The sequence below is a fragment of the Marmota monax genome, unplaced genomic scaffold (genome assembly GCF_021218885.2).
Source record: "Marmota monax isolate L192 unplaced genomic scaffold, Marmota_monax_Labrador192_F-V1.1 WCK01_AAM20220418_F8-fsc00151, whole genome shotgun sequence".
NCBI classification, from domain to species: domain Eukaryota; kingdom Metazoa; phylum Chordata; class Mammalia; order Rodentia; family Sciuridae; genus Marmota; species Marmota monax.
The window spans coordinates 2,259,572-2,271,799 of record NW_026694226.1 but is presented as its reverse complement, the minus strand read 5'-3'; the positions used below and the strand labels follow the sequence as shown (position 1 = coordinate 2,271,799).

Below are 12,228 nucleotides of genomic sequence, written 5' to 3'. Positions count from 1 at the left end.
TATAGGCATGAATCACTATGTCCAGACTTGTTTGAGGGGATTTTAGATGTCTGAAGGTGAAGTCAAGATGAATTAAAAAACAATTTTCCAAAGGTCCCAACAGGTTCCCAATTCTACCTTCCCTAGGCTACCTAAGTAGACATATACTCTCAGCCATTGTCTTCCCGTGGCCACGTGTTTATATACCCTCAAACATTGATCTCACTTCAAGCCCTTAGTCTAGGAAAGGCCTGGGAACTGGTGAGGAAAGGATAATTTGGATTCTCAGAGCTCTCTTATCAGCCACATTAGATTGATTTCTCATCTGTGGTGGTCAGGGGCACGTACTGTCCTGTAAGGGAATGAGGGATAAGTAGTACTCTTTGTTCCTTTCCACTGCTCCTAGAGACTTCTTTCTCCCTATTCCTCTAAAATCTTGTCCTCAGGGTGAAGGAACTATAAGAGTTACTGAAAAAGAGCTGGAGCCAGTATAGTGGCTCACAGGCACATACACACAACTCAGAAGGCTGAGGCAGTAGGATTCCAAGTTCAAGGCCAGCCTCTCAGCAACTTAGCAAGGCCCTAAGCAACTTACTTAATGAGACTGCCTCAAAATTTGAAAAAGGGCTGTGGATATAGCTCGGTGGTTAAATACTTCGGGGTTAAATCATCCACAGTACCAAAGCAAAATAAAAACAAAAACAAACAATAAAACACCTAAAAAAAGGGGGGGGGGGCTGGGACTTTTATCTGAGGGTATCTGGGGAGTAAGAGTATAAAACCCAGGTAGAGGCAACCCTTGACAAGTTTAGGGAGTGTTTAATCATTTGTAAGTATATTCTCTTCCCTTTTTTTTTTTTTTTGTGTGTGTGTGTAGTGCCAGGGATTGAATCCAGGGACACTCACTGTACCTGACTTATACCCCTTAGCCCTTATTATTTTTTGGGACAGGGTCTCACTAGATTGCCTATGCTGGCTCAAACTTTTATTTTTTTTTTTAGTTGTAGATGGACACAGTACCTTTGTTTACTTATTTTTATGTGGTGCTGAGGATCAAACCCAGTGCCTCACACGTGCGAGGCAAGTGCTCTATGCTGAGCCACAACCCCATCCCCTCCCCGTATTATTTTTTTAATAGTTTTTTAGTTGTAGATGGACACAGTATCTTTATTTATTTTTATATGGTGCTGAGAATTGAACTCAGTGCCTCACATGTGCAAGGTGGGTGCTCTACCACTGAGCTACAGCCCCAGCCCCATATTTTGTTTGTTTATTTTTAAATATTTATTTTTTAGTTGTAATTGGACACAATAGCTTTATTCTATTTATTTATGTAGTGCTGAGGATTGAACCCAGGGCCTGGCACATGCTAGGTGAGTGGTCTACCACTGAGCCACAACCCCAGACTGTTGTTTACTTTTTTAATGTGGTCTGAGGATCAAACCCAGTGCCTTGCACATGCTAGACAAGCACTCTGCCACTCAGCTACAGCCCCAGCCCTGGGCTCAAACTTTTGATCCTCCCATCTCAGACTTCTGAGTTGCCGGGAAAGCACCATTGCACTGGTAGAATTATAGCTCTTTTTTTATTCCCTGATTCTACCTCTTACCTCTGATGTCCTAATATATGGCATTTTTCTCTCACAAAGATACAGCTAATTGGACTGTGACATGGTTGAAAGACACTATCTTCAGAGGGTAATGGAGGGCTGGGGATATAGCTCAGTTGGTAGAGTGCTTGCCTCTCATGCACTATCCCTTGTATTTGTGAGACAAAAGACCACATTGGAGGTTGGGTTAGACAATCTCTAGGAGGAGCTTGACTAGAGATAGAGCTACCCAGGCCTAGATTTCCAAGGCAATGTCATTTTTACTCACTGCTCTTTGCTCTCTTTAAGAGGTAGATGAAATTGAAAAGGGAATTCTGAATGGGTGAGTCTACAGTTTTTTTGGGGCGGGGAGTGGGATTCAGGGGAGTGAACCCAGGGGCACTTAAGCACTGAACCACATCCCCAGCCCTTTTTTATTCTTTGAGACAGGGTCTCTCTAAGTTGCTTAGAGCCTCACTAAATTGTAGAGGCTGGCCTTTAACTTGTAATCCTACTGCCTCAGCCTCCCAAACTGCTGGGATTACAGCATGCACCACCATACCCAGCAGTCTACAGCCTCTTTAATGGTTCTCCTCTGAAGGGTTACAGAACAGTATAGCCCAGAGGGTCCGTAGGTAGAAAGTTCTATCTTGCAGGCAGGTTACTTCTGCTCTTCATTTTTCTTCAGCTGCACAGGACAGAGACTGCTGAACACACATGGGCACTACAAGTTCAGTTGATACAGCTTTTATTATAAGAAACCTCTAGTTCTGTTTCTGCCAAGTAGAACCCAATCTTCTGGGCTTTCGGACTAAAGGCCCAGGTTCTCCATCTCTGAAAGTTTTCAGAAGATTAGATAGATAGGAATGAGGATAGCATCTCAACACAGTTCTAGACTTCACTCATCCCTCCCCAGATCAGTTGCAAAGGCTCTAAATGAGAATTAACAGGATGGAAGCAAACTCTTGGGACACAGAGGTTCAGAGTAGAGAAGTGACATGTTTGATGAACCAGTTTGTAGCAGAGGTGCAAGAGCCCCAAACCAAAGTACTGACAAAACTTAGCCTTCTATCAAAATTGAGTCCAGGGGAGAGGGAGGAATAGTGTTAGGGAGAGGTATGTGCACATGCTGGGGAAAGCCATCCCAACCCAACAACTACCCTCCCCAGCTGCCCACAAGCTGTAGGGGTTGTACCTACCCAGGGTCTTCAACCCACACCTCACCCTCCCATACACACCAGGGCGGCAACAGAGAAACAGTGACTGATGTCCAGTGTCAGTTTTTTTTTTTTTTTTAATATTTAAAAACAAAATCAACCTCCCCCCAAGTAATCCCCCAAACAAACAAACAAAAACCAGATTAAATAAAATTTACAGTGAATATATCCAGCAAACATCTGTATGTGCAATTAAATACTGTGTCTGTTACTGTGGCACAAACCTCAAACAAACAATATACAAGTGTTCTGGGGGTAAGGGGAGTCCCAAGTTTTAACTCTGGGGGGTTTGGGGAGACAAGATGGGGGAAGTAAGAGAATGGGGAAATCAATTTTGTTTTTCTTAATTCTGTCCATATAAATATACTCATAAAGACCAAAAAAGGAAAGGGAAAATAGGATGGAAAGGGAATAAAGAGGGGAGTGTGGGATGCTCCCAATTCTACCTGACCAAAAAAATAAGAAATTAATTCTGTGGTGGAAGAAGAGATTAAAAAAATGATAGAAGAGGATGGGAAGGAGAGGGAAGCAAAGGGGGTCCAATCAAGGAAAAAGAGGGGACCCATGGCAGGGAATTGGCAAGGAGTCCAGTGCCAGTGTGAGTCTGTTTCCCTCTTCATCCCTAAAGTCTTAGGCCCCAGTTTGGCATCTGTCTCCTTACTTTCTGCCTCTGTTCCATCTGGGTCCTCTCCACTCTGTCCCCAGGCCCTATTGTGACAGTTCCTTCCCCTTCTCCATTTATTGGGAACTGGCTCGCTCCAGGATCCTCAGGTCATAGTTCTTTTTGGCCACTCGAAGTTTGAAGCGACTCACAGAGTTGTTCAGGCGAAGGGAGGCATTCTGGGCAGCCAGGGGGCTGGGAAACACAGCCACAATGGTGTAAAAGGCAGCGAGGTCTGAGTGGCGGCCATTCTCGGCAGTCCCACTGTTGTCCCCTCCACCCCCACCAGGCAGCCCCTGAGCATCCTTGAGCCACTGGATCTTGGCGCCGGACATGGCAAGTTGAGTGAAGAGTTTGTCTGCCTCAGTACGAGTGATGCCTTCAGGAAGATCTGTCACCTCCAGCACGCGCCCAAGGACTGGAAGGGGAGGAGAGAAGATATTTTGTGAGAGATAGGGTAAGAAGGATTGGACAGCAGCTGGGCAAAGAAATATCCAGCTAAGTCTGTATACAATGTCCTTAAAAGCTTTGCCACTTAGCCCTTTCCTCCCCTTCCCAATTCAACCCAATACCCCTTCCCTAAGACTTTGATCAGGGAAACTTAACAGGGGGAAAAAAGCGAAACTCTCTTCACCTAACCCAAAGACGTAGCTTGTAAGAAGGGTCTGGGAATCAGAATCCCAGGCTTATGATCTCAGGACAAATACCTGTGTTCTATCATCAGGTGTCACTTTTTTTGGGGGGGGGGGTATTAGGGACTGAACCCAGGGGTGCTTATCTAATGAGACACATTCCCAGCCCTTTTTTATATTTTATTTAGAGACAGGGTCTCACTAAGATGCTTAGGGCCTCACTAGGTTGCGGAGGCTGGCTTTGAACTTGCAATTCTCCTGCCTCAGCATCCTGAGCTGCTGGGATTACAGGAATGCGCCTGTGGGTTTTAAATAAAGAGTGGGTTTTAAATAAAAAGTGAACAGAGAAATGATGCTCCACCCCCAGCAAGGTGTTATTCTTATGAAGGAAATATTTTTGCTTGTGGTCTTTAGTAGATCAATCTGAAACATGTTCCTTTTCCACCCAGAGGCTGCCCCAAATAGATTCTTCCTCCTTAACATTTTGGAAAGTGAGTTTCCCTTCCTTTCCTTTCAGTTCAGCTAACTGCTGCAAATAGGATTCTGAGAGACCTTGTATTCATAGCATGGAAGGGCCTGTAGGAAGAAAGTTACTTCTTCCATAATTCTCTATCAGTTTCCTCCAAAATCAAGTCTAGCACTACCCAAAGGTAGATGTCCAGCATTAAGATCAGGACTGCTCCCAGGAGACAGTTGGCTAATAAGAGGCTCAGCAATTCCCATGACTGTGCTATTCCCAATTTTTACTGTGATCTGCCTCAGGACCCAGAATGGCTTGGTAAGGGGACTGAGATACTCACTAGTGCAGCTTTTGTTTGCTCTTGAGCACAAAAGGCTCGATTTCTATTCCCCACCCTCAGTTGGATTTCCTATTCATCCTGGACTGGTACCAAAGGGCTAGAGAGCTGGGCACTTTCTCTTAGGGATTTGGCCTTCTGCCACTCACCAACATCTGCTGTGCCCAGGTCAGTGGAGGCAGATTTGAGTGCTTGTCTCTTGCTGCGGTTTCCGTGCTTCAATCCACTCTGTCCCTTCAACATTTGAAAGATAACTCTCACTCCAAGTAAATAATAATGACCACCTTGTTTTTCAGTATCTGCTTGAGAGACTGAGTAGCACCTAACCATGAGGAGTCCACTCTACAAGGTGGATTGGCCAATGAGAAACAAGAGTCCATTTTTTGTTTGTCCACACAGCTGGTTGGAGCAGATAGCTTACAGATAGGCACCCAGATGAGAAAAGGGGGCAGTTCTGATGGCCCTAAGGCGGTGGACACCCTTACCTGGTGTACCGTGTAAGTTGACTGGCTGTGAAGCAAGGGAGGGCAGATGGATAGATTGTACTGTAATGGCTGGCCCAACAGGGAGTAGCGCCCATCACCTAGAGAGTAAGAGCAGATGGTTTTCTGAAGTTTGAGCTTTACAGTTTGGTTATTATGAAACTTCAGGGGGCTCTGGAATTGAAGAGCCATAGTGTATACTATTCCTACCTTTTCTATAATGACCCACATGTCTGACTTAAGGGCTGTCTTTCTTCCTAAACACCTTGGCTTTCAGCTGTATCTCCCATTGTTGTCTCCCCATTATCCCTGCCAGGCAGCCCTGAGTATCCTTGAACCACTGAATCTGTGTGCCTGAGTGAAGTCTGTCTGTCTCAGTACAGGTGATGCCCTCAAGGAGATCCATCATCTCCAGCACCTGCCCCAGGACTGGATGGGGAGAGAGAACATTTCTCCATTTTGTACACTGTGTCCTTTGTCCACCCAGGTGGGTGAAGCAGATGACTCAGAGATAGAAGCTCAAAAAGGGTTGCTTTCATAGACAGAAACCTACAGAAATGATAAAGGAAGAAACCTATAGACCCTTGGTGAATGTCTTTTATCTCTTATACAGATTTCCTCCACCCCCAAACCCAAGGGTCCAAGTTCCTTATGCATGTGAGAGGTAATACAGTGTGGTGGATGAGAACACAGCCTTGGTGCCAGATTGCTTAGATTAAAATACTGGCTCTGCAACTGGAAATATGATGTTGGGGTGTTTTCCCCTCTTTAGTATTGCTGGAAGGACAAATGAATAAATGAACATAAAGCACTTATAGCAGTGTCTGGTACATATTAAGCACCACAAGTGCTACCTATCACCAATAAAATGTTACATTTCAGAGCACTTTAAAGTTTTAAAACCATATTCTATAATCTTTTTTTTTTTTTGGGTACAGGGACTGAACCTTGAGATACTTAACCACTGAGCCACATCCCTCAGCCCTTTTTATTTTGAGACAGTGTGTCGCTAAGTTGCTTAGGGTCTTGCTAAGTTGCTGAGGTTGGCCTTGAACTTGTGATCCTCCTGCCTTAGCCCCCCCCGCCCCACCAAGTTGCTGGGATTATAGGCAGGCACCACTGTACCTGACTTCTAATCTTATCTTATATATATATATATATATATTTTTTTTAGATGTAGATGGATAAAATATCTTTATTTTTATTTACATTTTTATGTGGTGCTGAGGATCAAACCCAGGGCCTCACACAAACAAGGCAAGCACTTTACCACGGAGCTACAACCTAAGTCCTAATCTTATTTTTATATTGCTTGAGACTGTCAAGTCAGAAAGCAAACAAGACTATCTTCAACTTCATCTCATGTTTACCTCATTTTTATAGATCAGAAAACTAAGGTCTAGATCTGAGCTTAAATAACTTGCTCAACATCATAAAACTAGTTTGTGGTGGAAATGAAACCCATGTTTTAGCCCAAACCCAGTGTTCCCTCTTTTAAAACCATACTATTCTCACAGTCCCACAGTCCCAGCCCTCAGACTCAGTACTGATGATAGGCTAAACTCTTTAGTTCATTAGAAAGTTCAATAAACTTTTTCTCCAGCTCTTTTACCCTACTTGGTAGTAAATACAAGTACATAAAGGAGGGCTGGAATAAGTTAATTAAGGGCATCGAGAGAGGTGGGTAGGTTGTTGTTGGTCTCAACAGGGATGTTAAAAGAAAAGCTAGCTCCCAGAATTGAATCAGTTACATGGGTTCCCTGACTATTGTTGCCCTCTAATTTCCCCAGCTAGAAGTGGTTTGTGAATGGTGAATTCCACAGCAGCCAGCCCTAATCTAACCCCCTACCCTGTGCTGGACCCCCAGGCCGGGGGAACTGTGTGAGGACAGGCAGGGGACTGAGTCCTGTGCAGACATTGCTGAGGCTGGTGACAGGAGAGGGTGCTGGAGACTGAGTAGGAGATGTGACAGGGCTGCTGCTCATTTGTGTGTTGGCCTGTGGAAGAGAGGAGCACATATCACATAAACCAAACATTATTCTCTGCATATTCCTATGGCGTGGCTTTAAATTTACCTCTCAGGAAATAATTTGCTCTTGTGAACTCTGCCAAAGTCAGATTGCTCCTTGAAACTGATTTCTTAACCCTTAATTAATTAATTAACATCCACTTTTGACATACCATGTGCAATTTTTTTTTTTTGGTGGTGCTGGGAATAGAACCCAGGGCCTCATTTAAGCTAGGTGAGCACTCTAACACTGAGCTTCAACCCTTCATTTAAAATATTCTCTGATGAGCATTTACTAGAGTGTATTCCTTCTCCCACCTTAGATTTTAGGTTCCTTAATGGAGAATGCTCTCTTCAATTTCTTGTGTTTCCCCCCGAAAATACCCAGGGAAAGATGTGTAAAAGAGGCTGCTCCGTCAATAACAAAGATTGCTCCCTGGGAATATTCTGGTCCCCTTGCCAAGACAAAGCAGGGTTGGAGGACTCACCTGGGGGCTAGTGTCAGGATTGTACAGGTCTCCAGGCTTCTGACCCCGCTGGTCCATGCTGTAGTATTTACAGTGATTCCATGGAACCATGGATGGATTTTGGGGGGGCTGGGGTCCATTAGGGACATTCAGTTGCATGACCACCACTCCTGGTCCTGAAGGTGACACTCCTGAGTGGCAGGAAAAAAGCAGTTGGTTGAGAATTCAAAGTATATTTTATTCTTCCAGTTAGCCCTGAGTGGGAAAGCCAGTAAGCAATACACCCAACTCACTTCAGGGTCACTCAAACAGTGTCCTGCCAGGAATCTGAAATCACTGCTGATTTGGCTTCTGACTCCCTCTCCCCAAACCAGTGGAAGTTTGAGTGGAAGAGAGATGATGCCAGTGCTCTCTTGGCCTTCACCTGGTGAGGGGCACTTTGGTATGCTTGGCAGAAAAAGTACTCCATTCCGTCAGAGTTGGGTATTACCAAATACCCAGGTCAGATTGCTCAAAGGTCTGGGCATGATAAAGGGCTGTAGACATGTACAAGTTTTTCTGGTAAGGGCTACAGGTAAGTCAGAAAGTTCTGATTGTACTAGAGAAGATGCACACAGCTTCATGGAGCCAGACTTCAGAAATATTTCTTGGCCAAGGGTTGGGTGGGGTGGGGTGGGAAACCTTTCAAGCAGAGGGAATAGCATGGAAATATACATCATGTTTAGGAAATGACAAAAGACATGAGGTGCGAAGACACAGGCACTATGTAGGGGAAGCAGCAAAAGCTGAGGTATATTTATGAAACAAACATTTATTGAACATTTACAATGTGCTAGTCGTTTGGCTGAGCACTGAGTGTGCAAAGAACAAGCCTGATCCTGCTCTCCTAAAAGGAATAGTCTGCTAACAAGTCAGACATTAAACAAAGAGTTAATGTCAAAGTTTGAAGTGCATTTTGGTAAGATGCTTGGACTTTATCCTAGAGGTACTGGGACAGAACTGATGCTTTGACTGCCAATCCAAATAGCAAAATGTAGGATAGTGAAGGGAGGAAAACTGTGGCAAGAAGACCCATTAGGAAGTTCCTGAAATGGATGAGGAGATTCTGAATGAGGCCAATACCAGAGGAGGACAATGGGAGTTCAGACATTCTGACTGCTACAATGACAGTTTCAGGTGATGGGATGCAACCCTTAAATATAGGCACTGGTAACCATGGATAGCCTCATCAACTCACAGGATGGAGGAAGGAAAGGGCACAATGAGGATGAATATTGTCTTAAATCCTCTTCGTGGTAAACAGGTAAGAAGTCAGGGAGAAGTAGTTGATGGACAGTTCCCCCAGGGAGGAATAGGTACAGTTTCTGCTTCCCCACAGGGGATTGTCCAGTCAGGGGGTTTGCTCTTGACCTCCCAGGCTAAATTCTGTTGAGACTGAGTTCCTGTGTGTGGTAGTAGAGAAACAGGAGCTGAGGTATACTAGATTGAAAAATCTGCTGTAATGCTGCTGTTTTCCTGGTTCTGTGCTCCAGGATTGCTACTACTGCTGCCACCATATTGCTTCCTATGATGGGAAATGTTGCCTCTTGCCCTGGGCACTAGTCATGCTGGGAAGTGAGTATGATTGCTTTTCTCAAGGTAGTATTGGTCAAAGGAAAGGAAAAGCAGCAGCAGGAGGCCTGAGAGAGCCCCTCAGAAGACATGGCATCTATCAGATCCTATTCCCCAGCCAATGTGTGCCTCCTACCCTTTAGGGTTTATCCAATCAGGGAGCACAAATAGTTAGAGCAATAGGCCCCATCCCCTACTGAGCGGGGGAGAGGGTATTCATCAGTATGGTTTGTAGAAAGGCCACTGGAAAATTGCAGTTGTGGAGTATCATGCATTTAACAACTCTCTCCTTACTATAGTTGCCTTGGGCATTTTTATTTCCCCATCCTAAGAGCCCCATCCACTCCAACATCCTCTTTCAACAAAATTGCAATTGACCTTATTCAAACTCCTCATTGATACCTGAGGGAGCCAATGTAAAAATAATCAAATCCACAGCTTTTCTAGAAGGCATCTCATAATCTGAGCCCAATGCCCTGGGCCAGGAAAAATGGGGGATGTGTGAGGGTACAGGGGTGAGCATAAGCAAGGCAAAAGAATCTCTAATATCAAAGTGTAGCCATAAGGAGCTACTGGGGGCTCAAGGGGAGAGAAGAAGAAGAAGAAGAAAAAAAAAAGCCCACATATTATTTTCTCTGATTCCAACAAAAACAAAGTCAGGATTCTTAGTCTACACCCTCTTTCCTGATCTCCTCCCCATACTCAGTCCTCCCCCGCTGGCCTGGAGCATTGTTCCTTCACTCAGGCGAGGACACAGAGCACTACTCTGCTGATGAGCTGATTTTTATGCTTCTCTTCCTCAAGCCAAAAGCAGGTGGCATCCGTTAAGCAGCTGAACTGTCGCTACTTCTTAATGGACGTGGCAATAAAAAAGAAAGACAAAAACCCACTGCCCAGTGATGGCACTCCCATATAATCAGGTTGGGGGAAGGAGTCTGGGTTGAGAGCTGGTAGGAAGGGGGAGAAAGGGGCTGAATAAGGAAATCAATTTCAGCTTGAAAGCTCTAAAAGGAGAGGGGACATGTGAATGGCTTTTTAAGTGGCATCATTAAACCTGGGCAGAAAGGTCGATTGGGCAGAGCAAATCGTATAAATATAAACAGATGACATTTATGTCTGGCAGAATTGTTTTTCGTTTTTTGTTTAGGTTTTTTTTTTTTTTTTAATCACTGAGGTAGAAGACTGATAAGTTTTCTTCCTTACCCCCAGGAATCGAACCTATGGAAAACAATGTCTAGAGAAATAAAATCCAAAGGTGTATTTCCCAAATTGTAGGATAAAAATCAGTATCTTGACCTTTTCTCCTTTTTCCCTTTGGTGGGGGAAAGGGGTATCTTCAGGAAGTGGAAGAGAATAGTCTGAGCTTTCGAATGCCCCCAGGTAAAAAAATAAACCAGTAAGTATATGACAGGCTATTCCTGTATGCATCTTACTCTGTCCATGCTGCTGTGTCACTGTGAGTTGGGAGTACAGGTATTGCTGCCATTTCATGTCTAAGTGCATCTTCCCCTGACAAGCATCCCTGTAACAACCTCAAGGGACCCACAGCCATTATTTTGGTAGGAAGAAAAGTGTTTCCTGGAGTTATAGTTATATCTAATATTATAGGGGAGGAAATAAGGTACAGGCTTGGGGGTAAACTGGGCAGCTACAAAAACGTATTAATAAATCAGAACAGTTGTTCCAGGAATGACCAATCTAATCCCTGCCTTTATTTTTGGAAAAGTGACCATGTTGCTACATAATAGGAAGGCGGGTGACTGTTCTTTGAAGGTGACAGAGCGGTCCTTGTGGGCTATGCCTGTTGTCTATATTCCCAATAAAAGGTAAACTGGAAATGAAGGTAGAAGAAGCTTCTCCCCTTTTATTTTTTATATATGGACCTTTATTTTATTTATTTATGTGCAGTGCTAAGAATAGAACCCAGTGCCTCATACATGGTAGGCAAGCACTCTTCCACTGAGCTACAACCCCAGCCTCAGAAGCTTTTTCCACTCCCTCCATGAATAGTAATTAAAAAGTTAAAATTACTGGTGTGGTAAATATGGTCTCTTAGATGACCTGGGTAGAACAGAGGGTTTCTAGGTGTAAAAGGGGCAGTTGGAAAGCCCAAGATCAATCAAGATGGCTGGGAAGAAAGGAGATATTCCTGGGAAAATTCCAAAGAAGCAAAGGAAATAAATGATGAAGAAGGTTTCCTCATTTCTTTATTTTTTTTTTTTTGAGGGGGGGCGAGGTGTGGGTACTGGGGATTGAATTCAGGGGCACTCGACCACTGAGTCACATCCCAGCCCTGTTTCGTATTTTATTTAATGACAGGATCTCACTGAATTGCTTAGCACCTTACTTTTGCTGAGGCTGGCTTTGAACTCATGATCCTCCTGTCCTTAGCCTCCAGAGCTGCTGGGATTACAGGCGTGTGCCACTGTGCCCAGCTTCCTCATTTCTTTAGATTTGAAAAGCCTAGATTATCTCCTTCTTCCATACCCCCAGCCCAGATGTCTAGTGTTAGCTTCCAGAATAGCAGCTGTTTTAGTTGACTTAATCCAGAACTTAATCTGTAGTTTTTTTTCTGGATTCAAAAATCTTATATTTGAATATGAACAAATATAACCAAAGACCAAATAGATAATGACATACCACAAAGGATATACACAAAAATGTGTATACAAGTATACCTGCATGCACATGTACACACTTATCTTAATAAATAGGAGAGAAAATGCCCTGCGGTACCAAGCACCACCACAGGCTACAGTGGTTCTTGGAGCTAGTTTCTACAATTT

At 44.0% G+C, this 12,228-nt stretch overlaps 1 protein-coding gene across 22 annotated transcripts in view; it reads right to left on the bottom strand.

The window, feature by feature from the left end:
- Positions 1-2,298: 2,298 nt before the first annotated feature.
- The window catches only part of R3hdm2 (R3H domain containing 2), a 152,144-nt gene continuing 142,214 nt past the window's right edge, over positions 2,299-12,228 (bottom strand). For all 22 annotated transcript variants that reach the window (XM_058586141.1, XM_046466566.2, XM_046466563.2 and 19 more), the window contains 5 exons: positions 7,853-8,022; positions 7,206-7,353; positions 5,360-5,457; positions 5,024-5,108; positions 2,299-3,863 (listed from right to left, as the gene is read on the bottom strand). In XM_058586141.1, coding sequence (XP_058442124.1) covers positions 3,523-3,863; positions 5,024-5,108; positions 5,360-5,457; positions 7,206-7,353; positions 7,853-8,022 — 842 coding nt within the window. In that variant the 3' untranslated portion in view covers positions 2,299-3,522. The remainder of the gene's footprint in view (positions 3,864-5,023; positions 5,109-5,359; positions 5,458-7,205; positions 7,354-7,852; positions 8,023-12,228) is intronic.